Source organism: Phacochoerus africanus, chromosome 4 (genome assembly GCF_016906955.1).
Source record: "Phacochoerus africanus isolate WHEZ1 chromosome 4, ROS_Pafr_v1, whole genome shotgun sequence".
NCBI classification, from domain to species: domain Eukaryota; kingdom Metazoa; phylum Chordata; class Mammalia; order Artiodactyla; family Suidae; genus Phacochoerus; species Phacochoerus africanus.
Genome location: NC_062547.1, coordinates 55,560,393 through 55,586,189, shown reverse-complemented (window position 1 = coordinate 55,586,189; position 25,797 = coordinate 55,560,393). Strand labels below are relative to the sequence as shown.

At 34.5% G+C, this 25,797-nt stretch overlaps 1 protein-coding gene across 1 annotated transcript; it reads right to left on the bottom strand.

The window, feature by feature from the left end:
* Positions 1-10,908: 10,908 nt before the first annotated feature.
* On the bottom strand, positions 10,909-11,856 carry LOC125124555 (olfactory receptor 2M3-like). Its single transcript, XM_047774629.1, has one exon. It carries the CDS (start codon positions 11,854-11,856, stop codon positions 10,909-10,911), a length of 948 nt encoding a protein of 315 aa, XP_047630585.1.
* Positions 11,857-25,797: the final 13,941 nt, after the last annotated feature.

The window sequence follows — 25,797 nt, the reverse complement described above, 5'->3', positions numbered from 1 at the left end:
ATGCCACAGCCACAGCAATGCAGGATCTGAGCCTTGTCTGCAACCTACAACACAGCCCATGGCAATGCTGAATCCTTCACCCATTGAGAGACACCAGGGATCGAACCTGCATCTTCATGGATCCTACTCAGATAAATTTCCACTGTGTTGCAATGGCAAATCCTCCCCATAATAATTTATTTATTTATTTTTATTTTGTATTTTTTGTTTGTTTGTTTGTTTGCCTTTTCTAGGGCTGCTTCTGTGGCATATGGAGGTTCCCACGCTAAGGGTCAAATTGGAGCTATAGCCGCCGGCCTACACCAGAGCCACAGCAATGGGGGATCTGAGCCACGTCTGCGACCTACACCACAGTGCACAGCAACACCGGATCCTTAACCCACTGATGAAGGCCAGGGATCGAACCTGCCACCTCATGGTTCCTAGTCAGATTTGTTAATCACTGAACCATGACAGGAACTCCCCCCATAATATTTTAAAAGATGAGTTTTATTGCTTGTGCTTTTTCTGAGATTTCGGAAACAAGGCTTAGTGAGTTAATGATCTCCCAAAAGTTATTAATGGTCAAATACGGTCTTTAGATTCCTGGCTTTCTGTCTGCAGCACTTAGTATACTATGGCATCTTATTTTTAATTTCTTTATTTTACTAAATATTTATAGGATCTATACAATTATAGCCATACTAAAACAGTTAAAATTGGGGAGTTCCTAACATGGCTCAGGAGAAATGAATCAGACTAGCATCCATGAGGACGCAGGTTCGATCCCCTGCCTTGCTCAGTGCATTAATAATCTGGCATTGCCATGAGCTGTGGTATAGGTCACAGATGCAGCTCAGAACCTGCACTGCTGTGGCTGTGGCTATGGCTGTTGCTTAGGCCAGTGGCTACAACTCTGATTGAACCCCTAGCCTGAGAATCTCCGTATGCCACAGGTGGAGCCCTGAAAATACAAAATATAAAAATTGAACATAAATTTGGATAGTATTGACATTTATTTGATTTTTTAAATATAACTCTCTGTAAATACAATAGATCATGTAAGCCAAAATAAACAATTTGTACTGAAGACTTTGACAATAAATTTGACGTACAGTATTGCTTTACTTTCAGATGTATAGCAAGGTGAATCAATTATACATATACATATATCCACTATTTTTTCCCCATTTATTTTATAAAAGGTTGAGGAAGGTATCCTGTGCTATACAGTAGATAATTATTAGTTGTCTATGTTATATATAGTTGTGTATACATTTTAATCCAAAGCTCCTAATTTTTCCATCTCCCCTATATCTCCCCTTTGGCTACCATAAGTTTGATTTTGATATCTTTGAGTCTGATTCTGTTTTGTAAATAAGTTCTTATTATATTATTACATTCCACATATTAGTGATCTCATGATATTTGTCTTGGTCTGCCTCACTTATTCATCTAGTATGATAATATTTGGGTCCATCCATGATGTTCCAAATGATATTTTTTATGGCTGAGGAATATTCCACTGTATCTCAATTTTATTACTTTATCAATGGACATTTAGTTTACTTCTATGTTTTGACTATAACAAACAGTGATGCAATGGACATCAGGGTGCATGTATCCTTTTTTTTCTTTTTATGGCCACACCTGTAGCATATGTAAATTCCCAAGCCAGGAATCATATCATTGCTGCAGCTATTGGCCTAAGCCACGGCCACGGTAACACAGGATTTGAGCTGCATCTGCTCCTCAGTTTTCTGTGATGCTGTATCATTAACTCACTGAGCAAGGCCAAGAAGCCAACCCATATCCTCGCAGATGCTATGTCAGGTTTTTAACCTGTTGAGCCACAAGGGGAACTCTCATGTGTCCTTTTGAATTATGATTTCCTCTGGATATATTCCAAGGAGTGGGGTTTCTGGATCACATGGCAGTTCCATGTTCAGGTTTGAAGGAACCTCCATACTGTTTTCCATAGTGGTTGTACCAATTTACATTCCCACCAACAGTGAAGGAGGGTTCCCTTTTCTCCATACCCTCTCCAGCTTTTGGTATTTATAGACTTGTTAATGAAGACAATTTGATTTGCCTTTCTCTAATAATTAGTGATGTTGACTATCTTTTCATGAACATTCCAGCCATCTGTATGTCTTCTTTGGAGAAATGTCTATTTGTCTCCTGCCTTTTTTTTACTTGATTTTTTTTTTAATTTATGAGTTCTATGAGTTGTGTATATGTATTGGAGATTGGCCTTTTCCAGTTGTAACTCTTGCAAAGATTTTCTCCCATTCTGTGGGTTATCTTTTCATTATTTAATAGTTTCTTTTGCTGTGAATATCTTTTCCATTTAATTAGGTCTCGTTTATTTTTGTTTTTATTTTCATTACTAGGAAGTGGACCAAAAAAGGTACTGCTGCAATTTATAACAAAGAGTGTTCTGTCTATGCATTCCTCTAAGAGTTTTATAGTGTATGACCTTGCATTAAGGTCTGTAATCAAGTTTTAGAATATTGTTGTGTATCATGTTAGAGAATGTTCTAATTTCATTCTTTTATATGTAACTATTCTGTTCTCCTAGCACCACTTATTGAAAATACTCTTTTTTTGTGAAATATTCATTCAATAGTCATCTGTTTCTAATGTTTTAGAGAATCTACCCAATGCTCTTGCAAGCTAAAGAGAAATATTTATCACTGCCCAATCTATATACTGTGTTCAACATGGACGAATACAGGAGTTCCCATCATGGCGGAGCGGTTAACTAACCTAACCAGCATCCATGAGGATGCTGGTTTGATCCATGGCCATGCTCAGTGGGTTAAGTATCCAGCATTGTTGTGAGCTGTAGTGTGAGTCTCAGACTCGACTTGGATCTGGCATTGCTGTGGCTGTGGCATAGGTTGGTGGCTACAGCTCTGATTGGACCCCTAGCCTGGGAACCTCTATATGCCGTGGCTATGTTCCTAAAAGACAAAAAGACAGAAAAAAATGGGTGAAAACAATATTTAGTAGTTAATGTGCATCCACATGTTTTCTTAAATAGATGAGAAAATATAGATAGACATGCTTTTTTTTTAACATTTCTGATTTTTAATAAAATGTTACAATCTTATTTATTTTGTGTTATAAATTAACAACCATGGTGATATAAGATGCATACTACTTATTCTGTGAATTCTGATACTTTATGCTTAAAAATACATTTTGGAGTATTTATTTCATTTAAAATATGTTAGAAATCATTCCATTTATGAAGTACTCATTTCATCTAAATGTTAAGTGATATTCAGAGTTTTATCATATATATTGGCAGTAATTAGTTGATATATAATTATATCAATGTTTTATAAATATGTATAATTTGTTATATATATATATACTTATATAAAAAAATAGTGAATACTTTGTGAATTATTTATGTAAATTTTATAAAACAATTTACTGGGCAAATAAAGCTTATATTGAATAAGACCTCTAGAACCTCAATGCCTAGATCAGCTCTTGTCAGACAATATATATTTAGTAGTAATAATTGAGTATGATTTAGCTATGTGTCTTGCATATGGTCTTTAATATGTTGAGGTACATTCATTCCATACCTAGTTTACTGAGAGTTATTATCATAAAAGGATGTTGAATTTTGTCAGATGTTTTCTCTGCATCCATTGAGATGATCATATATACTTTATCCTTTCTGTTAATGTGGCTTATCATTTGATTGGCATATGTTTAACTATGCTCGACTCCCAGAGATAAATCCCACTTGACCATGGTTTATGATTATTTAAAGTATTGTTGAATTCATTTTGTTAGTATATTTTGAGAAATTTTTCATTTAGGCTCATAAAGAATATTGGTATAAATAAATAAATAAATAAATAAATAAATAAATAAATATATATATATATATATATATACTTTTTATAGTCCTTGCCTGACTTTTGCATCACAGTAATGCTAGCATCATGAAATGCATTTGAAAGCATTTCTTGCTTTTCACATTTTTAGAAGATTTTGAAAAGGATTCATGTTAAATTATCATTAAATGTTTGATAGAATTTACCAGTGATGGTATCCATTCCTGAGCTTTCACCTGTAGGAGTTTTTGGGTTGTTTTTTAGAGTATGCTCGATTTACAGTTTGTGTCACTTTCTGTTGTAGAGCACAGTAACCCAGTCATACATATATGCATCCGTTTTCTCATACTATCCTCCATCATGTTCTATCCCAAGAGATTGGATAGATCCCTGTGCTGTACTGCAGGACCCCATCTGTCCATCCACTCCAATGTAATAGTTTGTACCAACCATCACCAAAGTCCCCATCCATCCTGCTCCCTACTCCTGGCAACCTCAAGTCCATTCTCTATGTCTGTTATTTGGTTTCTGTTTTGTAGATAGGATCATTTGTGCCATATTTTAGATTCTGTATTTAAGTGACGTCACATGGTATGCACTCCTCTCTTTTGGATTTATTTGACTTATTTCACTTAGTATAAGAATCTTTTTTCTTTTTGTTTTTGTTAGTGCCACACCCACAGCCTAAGGAGGTTCCCAGGCTAGTGGTGTATTTGGAGCTACATCTGCTGGCCTAAACCACAGCCACAGCAACGCCATATCCGAGCCAAGTCTCTGACCTACACCACAGCTCGTGGCAATGCCAGAACCTTAACCCATTAAGCAAGGCCAGGGGTCGAACCTGTAAACTAATGTCTCCTACTTGGATTTGTTTCCACTGTGCCACAGTGGGAACTCCAGTATGAGAATCTCTAGATGCCTCCATGTTGCTTCAATGCATTATTTTGTCCCTTTTTGGCTGACAAGTATTCCATTATACATCAGTCTTTGATGGACATCTAGACTGCCACCATGTCTTGGCCACTGTTAATTGTCCTGCAATGAACATAGGGGGTGTATGTATGTTTATGAATGAAAGTTTTGTTTGGATATATGCCCATGAGTAGAATTGCTGTGTTACGTGGAAATTCTACATTGAGTTTTCTGAGAAAACTCATCTCTTGTAGGTAATTGTAATTTTTTACACTATATTAATTGAATATAATTGTTTACATCACATTAATAAAATGTAATTCCATTTTATTGGAATGTAAATGTTCATAGATACCTCATGACCATTTAAATTTCATCAGCTACAAAATTTCCTATTTCACTTTAATTTTATTATGGTTCTACTCTTTCTTTATTAATCTAGCTAAAGATCTACATTTTGAAAATAATTTATTTTGTTGATAATGTATTGTGTTTTTTAATTTTCCATTTTTTTATTTCTGGTCAAATGCTTGTATTTATTTCTTCTAATTTTGGCTTTGGTTTTCCTTCTTTTGCAAGTCCCTTGAGGCATAAAGTGAGGTAGATAATTTACAATCCTTTCTTTCTTAATGCAGGCATTTATCATGATAAACTCCCCTCTTAGAACTGTTTTCACTGTATCCCATAAGTTTTGGTGTGCCATGTTTCCATTTTAGTTTGTCTCAACATTTTAAATTTTCTTACTGATTTCCTCTTGAATCATTGCTAGTGCAGAAGTATGTGATTTATGTTGGTGATTTTTTTTTTCTATTTTCCTTCTGTTTGTTATTTCTAGTTTTATAACATTGTAGTTTGAAATATATATTTTTTTCAGTCTCCTTATATTTCATAAGACTTATTTTGTGACCTAACCTATGATTTAGCTTGCAGTTTTGTCCATCTGCTGTTGGATGGAATGTTTTGCACGTCTTTTAGGTCCATTTCATGTATAGCTTTGTTCATGTCTGCTGTTCCTTAGCTGATTTTCTGTCTAAATGACCAATCTTATGGTCAGAGTGGATTGTTATCTCTACTCTCTATCTTTCCTTTAGACATATTTGCCTTATATATTTCTGTGTTATGATGCTTGTTACATATATATTTACCATTATTATATCCTGTTTATGAATTGATATGTCTATCATTAAATAATTAATTTATGTCCATTGTGACATTTTTTAACTTAGAGTCAATTTTGTCTGATATTACATATTGCTACTGTTGCTCTATTTTCTTTATATTTATATGGGTTATCTTTTTCTAATCCTTCATTTTCAGCAAATGTATGCCCTTAAAGCTAAATAAGTCTTTTATTTTAGGCCACATGTAGTTTAATCTTTTTTTTTTCTTTTTTTTAATGGAAACACCTGTGCAACATGAATTTTCTGGGGTCAGGGATTGAAACAGAGCTATAGGTGCACACTATGCCACAACTGTAAATATGCTGCATCCTTAAACCACTGCACCAGGCCGGGGATCAAACCTGCGACTACACATTGACCCAAGCTGCTGCAGCATTTGGATTCTTAACCCACTGTTGCACAGCGGGAACTCTTTTTTTTTTTTTTTCCATTCAGTCTTTTTCTATACTTATTAATTGGATAATATAATCTATTATGTTTAAAGTAATTATCGATATGAAAATGCTTATTTTTTAATTTTTCCCTGACTGTTTTTGTTTCCCTTGTTTCCTTTCTGACTCTCTTGCTGTCTTTGTGATTTTATGAAGTTTTTTGATGAATGCTTTAATTCCTTAATCTTATTCATATTTATCTATATAAAATAGATAAATATGTATATATGTATCAGACACTGATATGCATATGCACATATAAATATGTATGTGTTATAAATGTATATATTTACATTATAAATATGTATATATTTATTATGTTTTTTAATGATTACCATGATGCATACATAAATCATCTATACTAAAACAATCTATTTTAAACTAAGAAAATTAATTGCATAAAATATTATAATTTTTCCCCTCTTAATATTTTAGGCTATTAATGTCACTATTTCAAACATTTTCTAATAGCCAAACATTGTTAAATTGTTGACTATTGATGATAGCTCTTTTGAATAAATTTGTGTTTAACTTTCATACCTGTCCTAAAACAATTTATATGCACCATCATTACAGTATTAGTATCCTAAATTTGACTATATACTGTCCTTACCAGTAGGTTTCATACTTTCATGTGTTCAGGTTTCTATTTAACAAGCTTTTGTATCCATTTTTAAAACACCCTTTAGCATTTCCTGTAAGTCAGGTCAGTGGTGTTAAATTCTCTCAGCTTTTATGTGTTTGGAAAAATATTTCTCCTTCATTTTTTGAGATAGAGCTTCAGCTAGTATTCTTGGTTGGCAGGGGCTTTCTTTCTCCTTCTTTCGGTACTTTTATTTATTTTTTTTTTATTTTTATTTTTTTATTTTTTGTCTTTTTGCTATTTCTTGGGCCGCTCTCGCGGCATATGGAGGTTCCCAGGTTAGGGGTCGAATCAGAGCTGCAGCCACCGGCCTACGCCAGAGCCACAGCAAGGCTGGATCCGAGCCGCGTCTGCAACCTACACCACAGCTCACGGCAACGCCGGATGGTTAACCCACTGAGCAAGGGCAGGGACCGAACCCTCAACCTCATGGTTCCTAGTCGGATTCGTTAACCACTGCGCCACGATGGGAACTCCTCTTTCGGTACTTTTAAAATATTATCTCTTGCTCTCCTAGCTTGCCAGGTTCTTCTTGCTAGACCTCCACTGATAGCCTTATGGAGGCATCATTTGATGTGATGTTACTTTTCTTTTGCAATATTCAGGAAAATCTCTTTGCTTTTAACTTTAGACAAATTGAGTCTAATGTGTCTATGTGAACATCTCTTGCTGATGAGCTATTTTGGATTTCATTGGACTTCATGAATCTATTATTCATGTCTCTCTTAAGATATGGGACATCTTTTCTCATGACCTCTTTATGAGATTAAAGTGCTGCCTACTGTGCTATGGAGGCAGATTCTCATGACCTCATTAAATAAGGATTTGTCTTTTCTCTTTCTTTGCTCCTTTTATGATTCTCAGAATAGTCAATGATATGTCTAAGTCACATAGGGTTTCTTCATTCTCTTTCACTCACTTTATTGCTGTTCCTGTGACTGAATGATTTTAAATCATCTCTCTTTGAGCTCAGTAATTCCTTCTTCTACTTGACCATATCTGCTACAGAAGTTCTCTATTAAGTTTCTGCCTCAGTTGTTATATAATTCAGCTCTAGAATTTGTGTTTTCTTGTGCATTTAAGTTAAATGTCTTTGTGGAACAAAAACAAAGACATAAAACTTTATCCATGTATTGTTTTCCTAATTTTATTTTGTTGTCTTTACTATGTTTCTTTTATGTCAGTGGTTTTCTTTAAGATGATTATTTTGAATTCTTTATCAGGTTCAAACCTGGTACATTCCTAATTTTAGATATCCACCCTCATCACAAACACCTCAACCTCAGCGTATATGAAATATTTTCTAAAAGATGAAATAATTCAGTAATTATTAGGAAGTTACAGATGTTTCTCACATTACTGACAGAAAGGTTATTGAAATTGTATTTTAATATCTCTTATAGATAAGAATTGATCAGTTATCTTAGTAAGTGTGTTAAGCAGGATCCGAAATTTTCCCCATGATCTGTATTCCCTAGAGTTGCTCCTATAATGAAGTTATTCCATGAGGCAAAATAAAGTGACTGTTCAGAAGTCATTACAACCCAAAAGCAATCATCTTTAAGTAATCTAAGGGAGATTATCCAGAGTAGATTTGACTTAATCTGTCAGAGACCTTTAAAAGAGGACTTCTGCCATGAGGTTGTAGGTTCGATCACTGGCTTCCCTCAGTGCTTTAAGGATCTGTCATTGCTGTGTGCTGTGATGTAGGTCACAGATGCGTCTTGGATACCACCACGTTGCTGTGGCTCTGGCATAGGCCGACAGCTACAGCTCCGACTGGATACCTAGTCTGGGCACCTCCATGTGACATGGCTGCAGCCGTAAAAAAGCAAAAGATTTTTTAAAAAATTTTAAAAAGAGGACTTCTGGTTTTGCTGAGGTCAGAGAAACTCACTTCCTAGCCTTGAATAAGCAGGCTGATGTGAGTTATTCAGGTGCAAAGAAATTAATTATTTCAAAAACTATATGAGCTCATAAAATGATCCTGATCATCAGGTGAAACAGCAACTCAAGCAAGAATGTGGATTTCTACCTTATGATACCGTAAGCAGAATACCCAGCTTATCCATGCCATAATTTCTACCCATATATACTGTGACATAATAAATAATTTTACTTAGAATTCCTAGGTCCTGTTACTTTTTTGCAGCAAAGTAAACCTAATATAGTGAATATATTACATTTAATTTTTACCTTTTCCATTTTTTTGGTTTTTTTTTTAAGATGGCACCTATGGCATGTGGAGGTTCACAGGCTAGGGATACAATTGGAGCTATCGCTGCCAGCCTACACCACAGCCACAGCAACTAGGGATCCAAGTCACATCTGTAACCTACACCACAGATCAAAGCAATGCTGGATCCTTAACCCACTGAGCAAGGCCAGGGATTGAAACCACACCCTCATGGGTGCAGTGGGGATTTGCTAACCTCTAACCTCTGAGCCATGATGGGAACTACAGTTCCACTTTCCTGAGGTAAGAGAGACTCTCTTCCTAACCTTGAATAAGCAGACTGATATGAGTTATGTAGGTGCAAAGACATTATTTCAACAATTACATGAGCTTGTAAAATGATTCTGATCATCAGATGAAACTGCAGCCCCAGAAGAAATCTGGAGTTCTACCTTGTGATACCCTAAACAGAATACACAGCTTATCCATGCCATAACTTCTACCCATATATATTGTGACTTAATAAATATTATTTAGATTTCCTAAGTTTGTCTTATTTTGTTATGCAGCAAAGGAAACCTAATACAGTGGGTATGTCACATTGAAATTTAAAATTAATAGTATTCATATTAAAACATATTGATTTTTTTCTCATAAATACACAGGAATCTCCAAAATTTTGCTATACTTCATATCAATATCATTACTACAAATCTAGCACAATGTCACACACGGAATTTTTACAAAATATCATGCTGGAAAACTTAGATTTTTCTATTTATAAAATTGAAAAATTTTAATATAATCACAGTGCAAATCCGTACAAGGACTGAGATATCTGAGGATAAAATCCAAGCATTGTGGATTCATGTTCTTATTTTGGTTTCCCATGCATAAGGCTAATGTCTATAGAGAGAGAAAATAAGTAGTAGGTCCCAGTTCTACAATATCCAGAAGAGGGGAAGTTTCCATTACCTAATAGACTCAATAAACTTAACCGTAAAACTAATTTCTTTCTGCCCTTTGCAGGTAAAGTGTATTAATTTCATAATAATCTTATAAACAAATTCATAACCTTGTATATAATTAACTTGGTTATTCAAATTAACAAAATGATCAATCCAAGATATGAAATTGGGATCAGGAGAATGTTTTGGTTGGCAAAAGGTAAACCTACTACATGTTCAAAAACACAGAACATTTATCAGTGCTCTGTTGAATTATGGCATTATGCAATATTAGGTAAATGCCTCTAATGTCTGAAGTGTTATTGTATGAAATAAAATATACAATTGTGCACATATTCTTGCAGCACATATTTACTAAGAGTCATATATTGAATGTCCTATAACAAAAGAAATATAATGAACACATGCTTGCCTATAAAATATTCTTTTAAGACCATATGTACAGCATATGAAAGTTCCAAGGCTAGGGCTGAATCAGAGCTACAGTTTCTGGCCTACACCACAGCCTCTGCAAACCAGATCGGAGCCGCATCTGCAACTTACGCTACAGCTCACAGCAATGCCTGATCCTTAACCCACTGAGTGAGGCCAGGGATCAAACTTGCATCCATGTGGTTACAAGTGGGATTCAGTACTGCTGAGCCACAATGGAAACTCCCAAAATCTCTTGCTGTAAAGATGGTTATGTTTGGGGTGTTAAATTCAATTGTTAAATATATAAATGTAAGCATAAAGCAAAACTATAGGGAAAAAAATTATTAGGCAATTTTCTCTCCAGATTTTCCCTTCCTTAATACCTTGATGAATGCTCTATACACTTCCTTGTTGCGGAGACTGTAGATGATGGGATTCAGCATGGGAGTGAGGATAGTGTAGAAGGCTGACACCATCCTGTCCTCCGTCGGGGAACGATCAGAAACAGGTCGCATATATATGAACATGGCAGCTCCATAGTACATCCCCACCACCATGAGGTGGGAGGAACAGGTGGCAAAGGCTCTGCTGCGACCCTCTCCAGATCTCATGCGAATGACAGCCAGAATAACATGAGCGTAGGATGCAATGATGACTGCTACAGGGAAAAGAAGCATGATTACACAGCAAATAAACATTAACCTTTCAAAGAGCAATGTGTTAGTGCATGAAAGAGTGAGAAGGGCAGGGACATCACAGAAAAAATGGGGTATTTCCCGAGCACCACAATATGGGAAAGACAATGCAACAGCAATAACAATTACACCATCAAGAAGGCCAATGATCCAGGAGGGAACAGCCATGAGACAGCAGATCTTCTGGCTCATGAGAACAGAGTACCGTAATGGGTGGCAAATGGCTATGTACCGGTCATAGGCCATTGCAGCCAACAGGAAACATTCAGATCCAAGCAGGGACACAAATAAGAACATCTGGGTTCCACAGCCAGCAAAAGAGATGGACTTCCTTCCAGACAAGTAGTTGAAGGCCATCTTGGGTACAGTGGTACAGATAAGCATAAGGTCCATGAGGGAGAGTTGGCTGAGGAACAAGTACATGGGGATATGGAGCTGGGTGTCCAGGTAGATGAGGAGAACCATAACAGTGTTTCCCATGAAGGCCACTGTGAAGATGCTCAAGACAAGACAGAAGAGGAAGATGTGTGTGGGGCTGTGATCAAATATTCCCAGTAGGATGAATTCAGAGTTGAAACTCTGATTCTCCCATGCCATGATAAATATATTCACTGTGGAGAATACAGTATGTGAGAAATGATTGCAATTACATTTATGGAAATAGCAATGATTTCAAGCCTAAATCACCACATCTAATACAGTATCTACATACGGGAAAATTATATCTCTGGGCATCACGTTTTATTTGTAGAGCAGAGATAGTAAAGCTTATTTTTAGCCTGAGTGATTTGTATAAAGCATATAGTAACATTCCTAATTAGTTTCATCTTTCTAACATAGGAAGTTGCTCAAGAATCATAAATATAAATTTGGCAATCAGTCAGATGACATATGTGGTGTAAATTATCCCTCAGAAATACATTAAATCCTATCAGGACTCATGAACTGCTGAGAAGTGAATGAGATTTTCTGTTCTTTTTTTTCCCATGTGGGACTTTGCAGATCACACTATGATTCTAACATTATTTCTATCAAGTTTGGAAGGAAGCATGTACTGGTAGAAATGAGCCTGGATTTTATCAGTCACATGTCAAGTAATGAGAAGACATTGATCATGAATAATTCCATTAAATTAGGTCTATTGTTAATAATGTTGAATTGTAGTGGAAGTAGTTGCTCATTAATATACACAGCCCTCACTGCATCTTTTATATTAAGGTGTATCCTTGAGATATTCTGGTATAGGTTTTTATTTTTTTTCCTGGATAAACAGACTAAATGAGCACCCAATACCTTACTTCAAACACCTGGAACTGATTATCATAGCTGGCAAATTTAGACAATTAATTCCTCCAAGCATTATTTTCTACTCTGTAATTTTTAAATATATTTTTATGTATGTTAAGACTAAATAAGATCACACTGTAATGTATGAACATTCCCATGGATATAGTTTGTACAATATAATTATTTTTTAAATAAATAAATATAATATGATGGAAGAGATAAGGCTCTAACTTTAGCTTGGCCTATCCTAGTCTATATCAATTCAGCTCTTCTATTTCACCAGCAAAATTCTTTCAGGGGATATTTTTGGCTACACAGTAGCATATATTAATTTTTAATTTTCATGTCAACTTTTCTTTCTTTCTTTCTTTCCTTCTTTCTTCCATCCTTCCTTCTTCCTTTCTTTCTTTCTTTCTTTCTTCTCTCTTAAGTCATGAGGGCATTGTCTTCCTTTCTTTGTTTTGCCATAAGCTTTCCCTCCTCTGGAAATAACTTAGAGGAGTACCTAGCATATTTGTCTTGGCTTTGGAAAAAATAATCCATGTGGCCCTGCCAAAATTTCTAAAAATGTGCATTTAAAAACAATATTATTATGCATGATTTTACCTGTTTATTACTAACACCTTGTAAAAGTAATCATATTAGCCTAAAACCACTTGAAGTGTTCCTACACTGTTAGATGTAAAATCAAACAAATGGTAATGAACATGTAATCCACACAAATAAGTGTGGAACATATTTTCCAAAAGATCACTGAATTTTTTCAATGCACTCAAACTATTTCAACCAATCAATGTCTACTCAACTCGCTCATAGGATGTGTGTGTGTGTGTATATATGTACTTATGTGTGTGCATATATAGATAGGTATATACATGATTAAAATATTCCATGCTACTAAATATTTATAAAAAGTTGGCCTGCCATAAATTTTACTTACTTATTTAGTTTTTTATTATTATTAAATCCTTAAATTCTAAGTCACCAGGGACTTCCATACCATATGCTTTTATATGAGAACAATTTATAGAAAATATTTTATAGAAAATAATGAAATAAATGTCTATGGCATATACATTTTGGCATACATATTTGCTTTCAATCTATAACTGATAAATGTGCATTTTGATTTTATTAGGGATGGTTATATATTAACTGGCAATATTACACTGTTGATATTTTTATATACTTCTTATGGAAGTGAAACATATTTATGTATGGAATGAATTCATTTTAAATGTTCCATGGATAAGATTTCATACATGTCTAAACCTATGTGATGACAATGCAGGTCATGTGATGACCGTGTTTCCAAAGGATTTCCTCACAGTAGAGCACAATCAGTTACCCTCCAGACACAACCTATAGTTTAATATCTGTCTTGCAGGCTTTTGTTTTACCTGTTTTTGAGCTGACATAAATCATACAGTGTGTTCTCTTTTGTTTTTATAAAACAAGAACCAATCACACCCCTACCCTGATGCTCTGTAGCTCACTCATTGACTCAGTTCATTCCTAGCCACATTGACTTCCTTGTTTCTGAATCAGATTCCTAATCTGTGTGTTTTTATACCGGAAGTTCCCTCTGACCATCCTCTATTCCTTAGACCAAGTTCTTCACTGCTTTTAAGCTCTTACTCAAATGCTCTTTTCTACTTAATAAATATTTATGTCCTCTCTCTAAATATGTTAATTACCTTGCCTTTTTTTTCTTTCTTTTTTCTCCTTCTCTTTATTATTTCTGCCATCTGAGACTATATTAACTTATTTGTTTTTGTTTGTCTCTCCTCATTAGGATATAAATTTCATAAAAACAGAGATTTAATGAGTCATAGTCAGCTTATGGATTGAAATATACTGCCCAGAAGGAACTCAATGTATCCCACTTGAGTCTGTGTAATTACTGCCCATATAAACACTATGTATTTTCTATTTTGATTTCTCTCATGTTTTTATGTGTAGATGCCTAATTTTTTTTTCAAAACTCTGTTTTGAAATGTAAATGCTATGTAAAAATATTTAGGGAATTAAGATACATCAGATCACCTCCTGGTTTTTATTTTTTCCATTTTCTTTTCTTTTCTACAAAGTAAGTTTCCAAGCAAACATACTTCATTCTTGAGTTATAGAAAAATATATAAGATTGACAACTCTTTCATGTTTTAATTAGAAAATTAAATAGTCTTTAAATGAAGTGATTAAGAGCGCCATGAAAGCAATACATTAGCCAAAGGAGCTCAATGGATGAGATACTTCTTTACCTGTATTTGACTTCTTGTTTACCTTTTTGTCTAATCAGGACCATACAGTGCTATTAAGCCTCAGTCCCATTCATATGGCTGACATCACCTGAGAAACTGAAAATTTGCTGCCATCCTACAGTTCACTCTATCTCCTAACCTCCAAATCAAATTTCTTTGGAGTAGTTTGATAAAGGAGAGATTGCTTAAGTGATTGCTGTAACCATTGAGCACTCTGTTGCCCTTGTCCCTGTTATTAACAAATGACAAGACCTGACTCTATAGTTAGGTCTCATTTTCCATCTGAGTTTTTGCTAATAGCATTATTTCATAACCCTGTGTTCATTAACAAACTCTGTTGTATTTTATTTTAATTTTTTCTTTCTTTTTACAGTATACCTGTGGCATATGGAATTTCCCAGGCTAGAGGTCCAATTGGAGTTGCAGCTGCAACCTTATGCCACAGCCACAGCAATGCAGGATCCCAGATGCGTCTGTGGCCTATGCCACAGCCCACTAAGTGAGGCTAGGGATGGAACCTGCAGATTCATGGACACTAGGTGGAGCTTTCAATGCATTGAGCCACAATGGGCATTCTCTTGTTTATTTTAATACTCTGGCTCTTCATAGTCTGTACACATAAGTAAAATCCTGTCTTCACTTAGTCAATATTTGGACCCTCATAAAGAAAAGTAGTGTGGGACAATAAAATGAATCAAGACTTCTTAGTCTCTATTACTCTCAGAATTTTCAACAATGAGATTTGTAGTTTTAAATTATTTCTCAATAGAGCAACAAAATATTTAAAGTTAGTAAGCACAGTGGTGAAGCCTATGTTGTCCTATGATTTTTCCATGGTTTCCTATTGTTTCAATCTAAACGTTAATAGAATATTCATAGAATGATATAGGAATATTATTTTATTATATATATTGTATAACCTGACTTTTTTCTCTATCAGTGCCACAAACTCTCCTTACTACCCTACTGAAGGAAACTAGAGGGAAAAACATTTTGTGATTGGCATGGCACTTACTTCGAAATACAGTCAACACAGACGCCTCCAAATGAAACTTAGGTTAAGCAAAGCCTTAGTCAGTTGTGATATATATATATATATATATATATATATATATATATATATATATATATAGAGAGAGAGAGAGAGAGAGAGAGAGAGAGAGAGAGAGTGGGAGAGAGAAGGGGAGAGAGAGAGAATAATATCTTTGTATAGATGGTAAGGTATTCACAATATATATATGGTGTAAAAATTTTCTCAGTCTTATTAATATCATGACTTCCCATCAAATCTTCATTGGTATGGACTAAAGAGCCATTTTTTACTACCAATACCTTTAAAAACATACAGCACAACTGAGGCTAAACAGTTAATGTATGTATTTATTAATCTACTTATTTTTAAATTTTATTTTATTTTTAATGTTTATTTATTTATTTTATCCTTGTACTTAATGTTTGGAAGGGAAATTAAAGGAACTGGAGTGAGCAGAAGAGAGGAATAAAGTCATGTTGGCTGAGTAAATACGATACACAACAACACAATATTGAAAAGCAATGAATGATGAAGGAAACAGTCCTGAAGTTGAAGAGAAATTGAGAGGAATAAGGAAAAAGGAAGAGAAAAATGAAGCATGGGGGTGTTGGTCAAAGGCAGCTTGTGATCACTGAGCCCAACTGTCTGCTCTAGATGCTCGCACTTGCAAACCCAGACAGAGAGAGTAGGCACTACACTATACATAACATGGCGTGCAAAAAAATGTCCTTGCCTCCTGGTAGAAACTTCAAACCACTTCTCAGAGAAATGACTGCTGATGCATTTCTTAAAAAGATTATTAGTGCTTCTGAAAAAGAATACTTGCATTTGTACTGCCTGACATTATGGATTAAACTAATAGTCATCCAACACACGACTTTGTGTTCTTCCCATAGCACTAGTGGATTGTGTACTCCCCTTCCCAAATTCATACAATGGCTCATTTTTTTTTTTTTTTCCAGAACAAGATTTCAACTTGCTGACCCTGTTTTTGAGGTATTACAGAAAGCCTCTGTGTCAAGCCATCTGTTCTTGATCTCCCAGTACAATCTCTGTGCATTTTTACTTCAGGATCCCAGAGTTACAAGACATGTATCTGAGCTTGAGTCTCTTTTCTGGGGGTTTCTTCTATTTGCGATGTCTTCCTTCTTCCACAATCCTTTACATTTCTAAAATTACATTATTCAAGTTCCAGCATACATGCATCTTTCTTCACACTTTTTCAATTCTATAGACAGCAAGTTCTGAATATATTAAATTTATAGAAGATGTGTGGCCTCTACCTCCATTCTATATAAAAGGCAAATATTTGTAGACCCTTAGATAAGATAAACCTTAGATAAGAGTTTCCAGTCTTGCTGAACCACCAATCTGTTAATTAACCTCTCCGAGATTGTTTCATTTCTCCACTCATAGAGTTGTGTTAAGATACAATATTATATATTTTTTTTTATAAATTCTTTATCAGGATACTTATCTCATGCTGTGCATTCATTAGATGACCATTACTTTCACTGGACTCATTACTTTTTGTGTGGGGGGTTAATCTTCAGTAAACTCCACTGTTCCTTCCTTGCAATTGTTTCTAAATATATTTTGCCTTTTTTATTACATTGTTGGTTATTAAGCTGTATGTTTATTTTTATGCAATTAGTAACCAAAAATATTTACACACAGGTAGAGTCCATAAAGTCCTCATAACTGATTAAAAGCACAACACTGAAGAGTGTTTCAATACTTTTTAAATTATCATTTATTAAACTGCTGTAAATAACATGTTATATTTACTTAACTTTGTCACAGATATTATTTAATTTGATATTTACAAAGGCCCTGTATCAAATACAAGAAACATATTACTCTACTTCTACAGAAAATATGTGAAACAAGTTGCAGGTCAACATGGAAAATTATCTTCCTATGTGGGGGATTTCAAAAAGACAGAACTTCTAATATACAGCTTTTGAATGAAATTGGTCTGTCTCGTTGACTCCAGAGGAACTGAGATATTTTGAAATACAGATCATCTCTGTCACACTTACCTTCTAGATGTTCCTAGGAAGACATGGAACTACTTACTAAGGAACTAAAAGCATTTAAATTTCTAGAGAAAAGCTAAATAAGGCAATTTTGCTAAGTCACCTGGGATTTTGATTTGCAATTCCTCCAGGTTACACAGTCCCTTGTCTTTAATTACAGTAATATATGTGAATCACTCCCTTTTTTCTTCTTGGGCCACATATGAAATGTTTTATATCTTGAAAGTATGAATCTTCTTAATATTTAAGATAAATACAATCATTGGTCACTTTCTAGATTAATAAAAGAAATCCAATTTTTTCTCCTGTTATCTCCTGCTTCATTAATGTATTAATGACTATATAGTCACTGTCATTTTATCTTTTATAATTTCACACTATTTGTGTATTAAATGTATAGTGCCAAATGAGCAGTTGTAATCACATTTTAGTAGAAATTAACAGAACAGTGTAAGTCAAATATCACAGAAAAATTAACCCCTCCCAAAAAAATAAAATAAAATGAATATAGGTAGCATGTACAGGGGTCTTGTTTTTGTATTGATTCAGGAAATGGCTGGCCAATGGGGACCTGCTGTATAGTACAGTGAACTCTGTGCAATATTCTGTGATGATCTATGTGGGGGAGGAATCTGAAAAAATAATGGATGTGTGTATGAGTGAAAAAAAATAGGCTTATGAATGTTAATATAAACATAAAACATTCTTTTGGCAAAAAAATTTAAAAAATATTCTTACCATCATAATAGCCATGGTATTGTTTTCATTGCAACAATGTTATTTCTTTATGTTCAAAAAATTAGTGATTTAAAATGCAGTTTCTGTTGAAGTACAATTTGTTAAGTAATAAAAATATTTGCCAAATAAAGGATAAATAAAATAAGGTAAATATAAAGATATACTGGACTTTGGGCTTTCTTAACTCTAAACAGAATCCTGTTAAAATTCAATCGTTTCAATCTGATGATTCGATTGTTTTCAAACTTGGAGTCATTTGACTAGAGCTTCCAGTGGTGGAGAATCCACATTATTTTGATGTATTGAAAACTTGGCACTTGTGATCACTTTTTCTTTATTCTACTACTGATTGTTTTTTCTTTTTTCCTTATATATACTGATTTTTTTTTCCATTATACCTGATTTACAGTGTTCTGTCAATTTTCTACTGTACAGCATGGTGACCCAGTTACACATACATGTACAGATTATTTTTTCTCACATTATCATCCCCACCATAAGTGACTAGATACAGTTCCCAGTGCTACACAGCAGGATCTCATTGCTTATACATTCCAAAGGCAAAAGTCCTCATCTATTAACACCAAGTTACCAATCCATCCGATCCCCTCCCTTTTCCATTAAGTCAACCAGGAGTCTATTCTGCAAGTCCATGGTTTTCTTTTCTGTGGAAAAGTTCATTTGTGTTGTATGTTAGATTGTGTTGTCACTGCCTCCAGATACTATATACTTATTTACTTTTTCCTCCGTGGTATAATTTGAGGCCCCAAGATTTTTAGACTTATTCTTATTTTTCTCTTTCATTCATATTATGTTCATTGTATCTATATGTCTTCATTCAATATTTTATACTGATTGTCAGTTGCTAACAAATGCTTGCTATTTAAATTTTTCAATATTCTTTCTTAATCTTATATTCACCATGCCTAACTCTGAATCATCACCCCAGGAATCTACCACTCTTTTTATATACTAACTTCAACTTTTAAGTTAGTCTCCGTCTTATTAATTGCATTCCCCACCTAGGAGCTATGTAGGAAAGGAACAATATCCTCAAAGAGAAACATCTAGGTTTTCAAAAGTAATGCCTAATTACAGGTGAGAATGCTGGAACTATTTTATATTATCATTGGCTATGTAAACAGAACATTTCTTTCATCACATTCTCACAGATCATTTTAGACCAATTTTTTTTTTCTTTTGAAACCTATGTTGTGAGAAATGGTTTCTCATGATTATGTTAATATGCATTTTCGATTACCGATTTGGGTAGTTTCCTTGGTGATTCAGATTTTCTTTTCAATGAATTATTAAAATTATTATCCCCTGTGAAATCAAAATGAAAGGAAAAAATTTCTTATTTTTATGCAGATTTCAATACTCACATAATCAAGTCTTGTGTTGGACTCTCTTTCTACACTAATTCATAATTCTAATATCATTTGCTAAATTTCCATACATAAATGTATCTATCTGAAGTTATTAATTGAATTAATTTATTTATTACAGAATGTCTTTTTTTTTTATTTCTAGGACTTAAAACCAAATCTTGACGTCATTGAAAATGTCATTTGTCTTGTTTTATTCTTTTATTTCATGAGCATTTATTAAGCGCTGCTACAACTTTATCTCTCATCCAGGGATTTCTTTTTAGTTAAAAAATAAGTAATTTGGATTAAATCACATATGTTAGGGATCCTATTGTTCATTACTAAAAGCAAATCTAAGTTACTTGGATTGATTCCTTTTTTCTGAATATTTCTGAGAATTTATTTTGTGCAAATGGCATGAGCAAATTGCAGACTCCTAATTTATCTGCAAATATAAATTAATTAGATATCAGCAGATCATTCCCAAGGATGCCAACATCAGACCATGTCCCAAAATGAAGTTCAGAAAACTCTTATCTGCCCAGAACCTTTGCATAATTTAACATTACTAAGCTTCTGAACTTTTGCTATTCTTTTCAATATGTTGACCTAAAACAAACAAGTTGCAAATATTTTCACTTTGGATCAGCAGAGAATTGCAGTTCAAGGTCTGCAATGATGACACGTCACATACACGTCCCTGAACAACATAGGAAGGAGAACACTTTTTTACAGAGGAAAAAGAATTTGGGAGGTTACTGTAAGTCAAGTCCATGGCTTTCATTGGTAGAATCTTTTCATTGGTAGAAAATAAGAGAAGCCTTTCTTTTTCCTTTTGGGCTTTACCATCTCTTCAGGGCAGCAAAGGTCCCCATTATGGTCTCCTGATTCTATTTAACTGAAGTTTCCGTTTATTAATTTTTAAATGCGAAATGATATTTCATTGTTATTTAATTTTGACTTCCCTGATGTTTATTTAATCTGAGATCACTTCAATGACCTATGGACATTTCTTAAATATTTTAGAATTTAGTGATTGGTTTGTTTTAAGCATGGAAACTATTTCTATCTTCTTCAATATATTTAGGAAATGAATGTTCTTAATTTTAACATAATTAAATAATATTACCCTAAGCTTTTGTTTTGAATAAATCTGTCTCTTTATTTCATAATGTTACTTAACATTATGTACAAATAATTACATAACACTACTTATTTTAATATTTAAGCAATCTGAAGTCAGTGACTGTATCTAGTCACTTTTGCTTGGTAGATGCAAACTACTACATGTAGAATGGATAAGCAATGAGGCCCTACTGTACAGAAAAGATATTATATCCAATTTCTTGGGATAGAACATGATGGAGGAGAGCATGAGAAATGTAATTTCTATACATATATGTATATATATAAACACATAGATGTATGTTTGACTTGGTCACTTTGCTTTAAAGCAGGAATTGACACAACACTTTAAGTCAAATATACTTTTATAAAAAAAAGAAAATTAATAAAATTTAGGAAAGCCTAAAGGGCCTCAAAGACATAATTAGCAGGTTATTCAAGGATACCATCACAGAAAGCTTTATAAAATAAAGGAAGTTATTATTAAAATTCAAGGAAATGGGACCCTGTGGATAAAAAATGTTGTCTGGAATATCAGTAAAAATGAATGTTGTCATTTATGATAAACCCACAGCAAATATAATACTCAATGGGGAAAAACTGAAAGCCTTCTCATTCAAATCTGGAACAAGACAAGGATGCCCACTCTCACCACTGCTCTTCAACATAGTTTTGGAAGTCCTAGCCACAGCAATTAGACAAACCAAAGAAATAAAAGTCATCCATATAGGAAGGGAAGAGATAAAACTGTCACTATACGCAGACGACATGATACTATACATAGAAAACCCTAAGGACTCAAACTCCTTGAACTGATCAATGAATTAAGCAAAGTAGCAGGAGATAAGATTAACATTCAGAAGTCAGTTGCATTTCTGTATACCAGTAATGAAATATTAGAAAAGGAATACAAGAATACAATACCTTTTCAAATTGCACCTCACAAAATCAAATACCTCGGAATACACCTGACCAAGGAGGTAAAGGACTTATATGCCGAGAACTATAAAACTTTAATCAAAGAAACCAAAGAAGATGTAAAGAAATGGAAAGATATTCCATGTTCCTGGATTGGGAAAATCAATATTGTAAAAATGGCCATACTACCCAAAGCAATCTACAGATTCAATGCAATCCCTATCAAATTACCCATGACATTTTTCACAGAACTGGAACAAACAATCCAAACATTTATATGGAACCACAAAAGACCCAGAATCGCCAAAGCAATCCTGACAAGCAAAAACCAAGCAGGAGGCATAACCCTCCCAGACTTCAAGAAATACTACAAAGCCACAGTCATCAAAAGAGTGTGGTACTGGTATCAAAACAGACAGACAGACCAATGGAACAGAATAGAGAACCCAGAAATAAACCCTGACACCTATGGACAATTAATCTTTGACAAGGGAGGCAAGAACATCAAATGGGAAAAAGAAAGTCTATTCAGCAAGCATTGCTGGGAAACCTGGACAGCTTCATGCAAAGCAATGAAACTAGAACACACCCTCACACCATGCACAAAAATAAACTCAAAATGGTTTAAAGACTTAAATGTAAGATAAGACACCATCAAACTCCTAGAAGAGAACATAGGCAAAACATTCTCTCACATCAGCCTCATCAATATTTTCTCAGGTTAGTCCACCCAAGCAATGGATATAAGAGCAAAAATAAACCCATGGGACCTAATCAAACTGAAAAGCTTTTCCACAGCAAAGGAAACCCAAAAGAAAACAAAAAGACAACTTACAGAATGGGAGAAAATAGTTTCAAATGATGCAACTGACAAGGGCTTAATCTCTAGAATATATAAGCAACTTATACAACCCAGCAGCAAAAAAGCCAATCAATCAATGGAAAAATGGGCAAAAGACCTGAATAGACTGTTCTCCAAGGAAGATATACAGATGGCCAACAAACACATGAAAAAATGCTTAACATCCCTGATTATTAGAGAAATGCAAATCAAAACTACCATGAGATACCACCTCACACCAGTCAGAATGGCCATCATTAATAGATCCACAAATAACAAGTGCTGGAGGGGCTGTGGAGAAAAGGGAACCCTCCTGCACTGTTGGTGGGAATATAAACTGGTACAGCCACTATGGAGAACAGTTTGGAGATACCTTAGAAATCTATACATAGAACTTCCATATGACCCCGCAATCCCACTCTTGGGCACCTATCCGGACAAAACTCTACTTAAAAGAGACACATGCACCCGCATGTTCATTGCAGCACTATTCACAATAGCCAGGTCATGGAAACAACCCAAATGTCCATCGACAGATGATTGGATTTGGAAGAGGTGGTGTATATACACAATGGAATACGACTCAGCCATAAAAAAAGAATGACATAATGCCATTTGCAGCAACATGGATGGAACTAGAGACTCTCATCCTGAGTGAAATGAGTCAGAAAGAAAAAGACAAATAGCATATGATATCACTTATAACTGGAATCTAATATCCAGCACAAATGAACATCTCCTCAGAAAAGAACATCATGGACTTGGAAAATAGACTTGTGGCTGCCTGATGGGAGAGGGAGGGAGTGGGAGGCATTGGGTGCTTGGGGTTATCAGACACAACTTAGAATAGATTTACAAGGAGATCCTTCTGAGTAGCATTGAGAACTATGTCTACCCATATTGCAACAGAACAAAGGGTGGGGGAAAAATATATACATATAAGGATATCTTGATTCCCTTGCTGTACAGTGGGGGAAAAAAAAATGTTGTGGCCATGAAGCTATTAGCCACTGATGCATGTAACTCTGAACTATAAGGGAAATCAAGATGGCAAAAATTAAAAAAAAAAAAAAGATACTGGCCTAGATAGTTAAGATGCATATCAAAGGAATGATTTTAATGACTTCATATGCTTATGTCTTCATATACTTAGAAAAGCACTAAATTCACTAAATTGAGACATCTGGTTTTCTTTAATTAATGGCAATCTTTTGTTGTTGCAGACAACCTGGTTCTGGTTGTGAAATTCCTATATATCCTGGCTCCTCTCTTACCTCTTGGAACGTCCTACAGAGCTATCTGAGAGGTTGCCTCCTGGGCTTAAGTCTTCAATAAATCTGCCAAATAAAGCATAATTCTCAGCTGTTAGCTTGTGCTTTTTTAAAATATCATTTATGTGACAGACCAGTTCCATGGGGAATGAAAAGCCAACTGTTTTTGTCTTACAAATATCTAAGTATCATAAGTGTAAACATCCCACAATAATCTGAGACTGAGTCTAATTAGCTCAATCAGGTAAAACTTGAAAGCAAGAAATGAAAAGAAAAAGGCTTTATAATTCAATCTGCTGGAAAGGATTTATCACCCACCCAAAATCTAATTCTGAGCCTATTTAAGTGTTTATAAAGGAGAAATACAAATCTTAAAATCTTTTCTCACAAATAGCAAAGGCTAGTCATCTGAGCAAGCACATTTAACTTATTCCTACTATTATTCACAAACTAATAATCTCTGATTCATAACTAAGTTTTTAAAATGAAGCTATGAGTTCTCTAGTTTTTCCTTTTTGTAGGTCTACGTACACATTTTATATATTAGAGTCTTTACCTATGGGAAATATAAAAATTAAACTTCTAAAAGAGCTCTACTTAACTGACTTAAGTTAAGCATTTGCCTATCAAATATTTCTAAATGTAAAGCAAACCCCTAGGCTTGAAATCTTAGTGCCAATTAAATGCTTTAACCCAGACTTGACATCAATGGTATAAGGAAGAAGACCCTATCTGGCCTTAAGAGTGTTGTAACAGGGACAGGATTGGGGTCATTTTATAATGTATATATGACAAGTGGTGCCAAATAAGCCAGAGTGCAAGATCTTATGCAATGTGTTAGAAGACATGCATAGGTATTGATTTCACATTAGAAGATGAAGACCTGACTGTAGTCTAAATATCTGGCTAGATGATAGGTTTTTACACGTTACCACTGTCTATGTTGAATGCATGTTTGTACTTCTGGTTCTTCTTTGTGCAGAGAATTGCATCCAGAGTAATAAACCAGTACAGACATGGGCAGATGGGCAGCTCTCAGGGATTGTAAAGCTGAGGTTTGATTTTTGTCTGATGTATGATTAAGAACATCAATTCTATGCCAAATTAAGACATGCCTTATGAGGGGGTGAATATTCAGCTCATGACAGAGGGTGGAGTTATACTTTTCTTCAATGTTAGTATCTAGGTAATCACTTGAAATTTTTAGTCCTCTTTCTTTACAAGAATCTGAGTATTAAGTTTTAACCATGATCCCCAAATTTTAGAGGGTCTTAGTGATTTTCATCCCCTATTCCATTCTTGTTTCATATTCCTAATATGAAGTTAAATTGTCAGGTTACAGGGTGAAGGCTGTAATAAGTCTTTGGGATTTCCTAAGATTTTGTTTCTATGTGTTTTTCTGGATATACACAGAGGGGCTTGGGCCTTTAGGGGGATGTTAAGTATCCCAATCTTCCAGTAATTGGTAGAGAGTGTGAAAGAAGTGGTTTTAATTGTGTCGTAAAAAGGATCCAATTAAGATGAATTTTAGGAAAGTGAAAGAAGTCAATTGTATCTTCTTCCTTCATTTTGAGAAAACGGGTTTTTTTCCCATGCCAAATGGTGGCCAGATGCGCCTGAAAGACAGGAGCTGAAAAAGGGAGGCATATGCGGCA

Bases quoted from the DNA above. Each gene is read 5' to 3' on its own strand.
- LOC125124555 (XM_047774629.1), bottom strand. From the start codon at position 11,856: ATGGCATGGGAGAATCAGAGTTTCAACTCTGAATTCATCCTACTGGGA.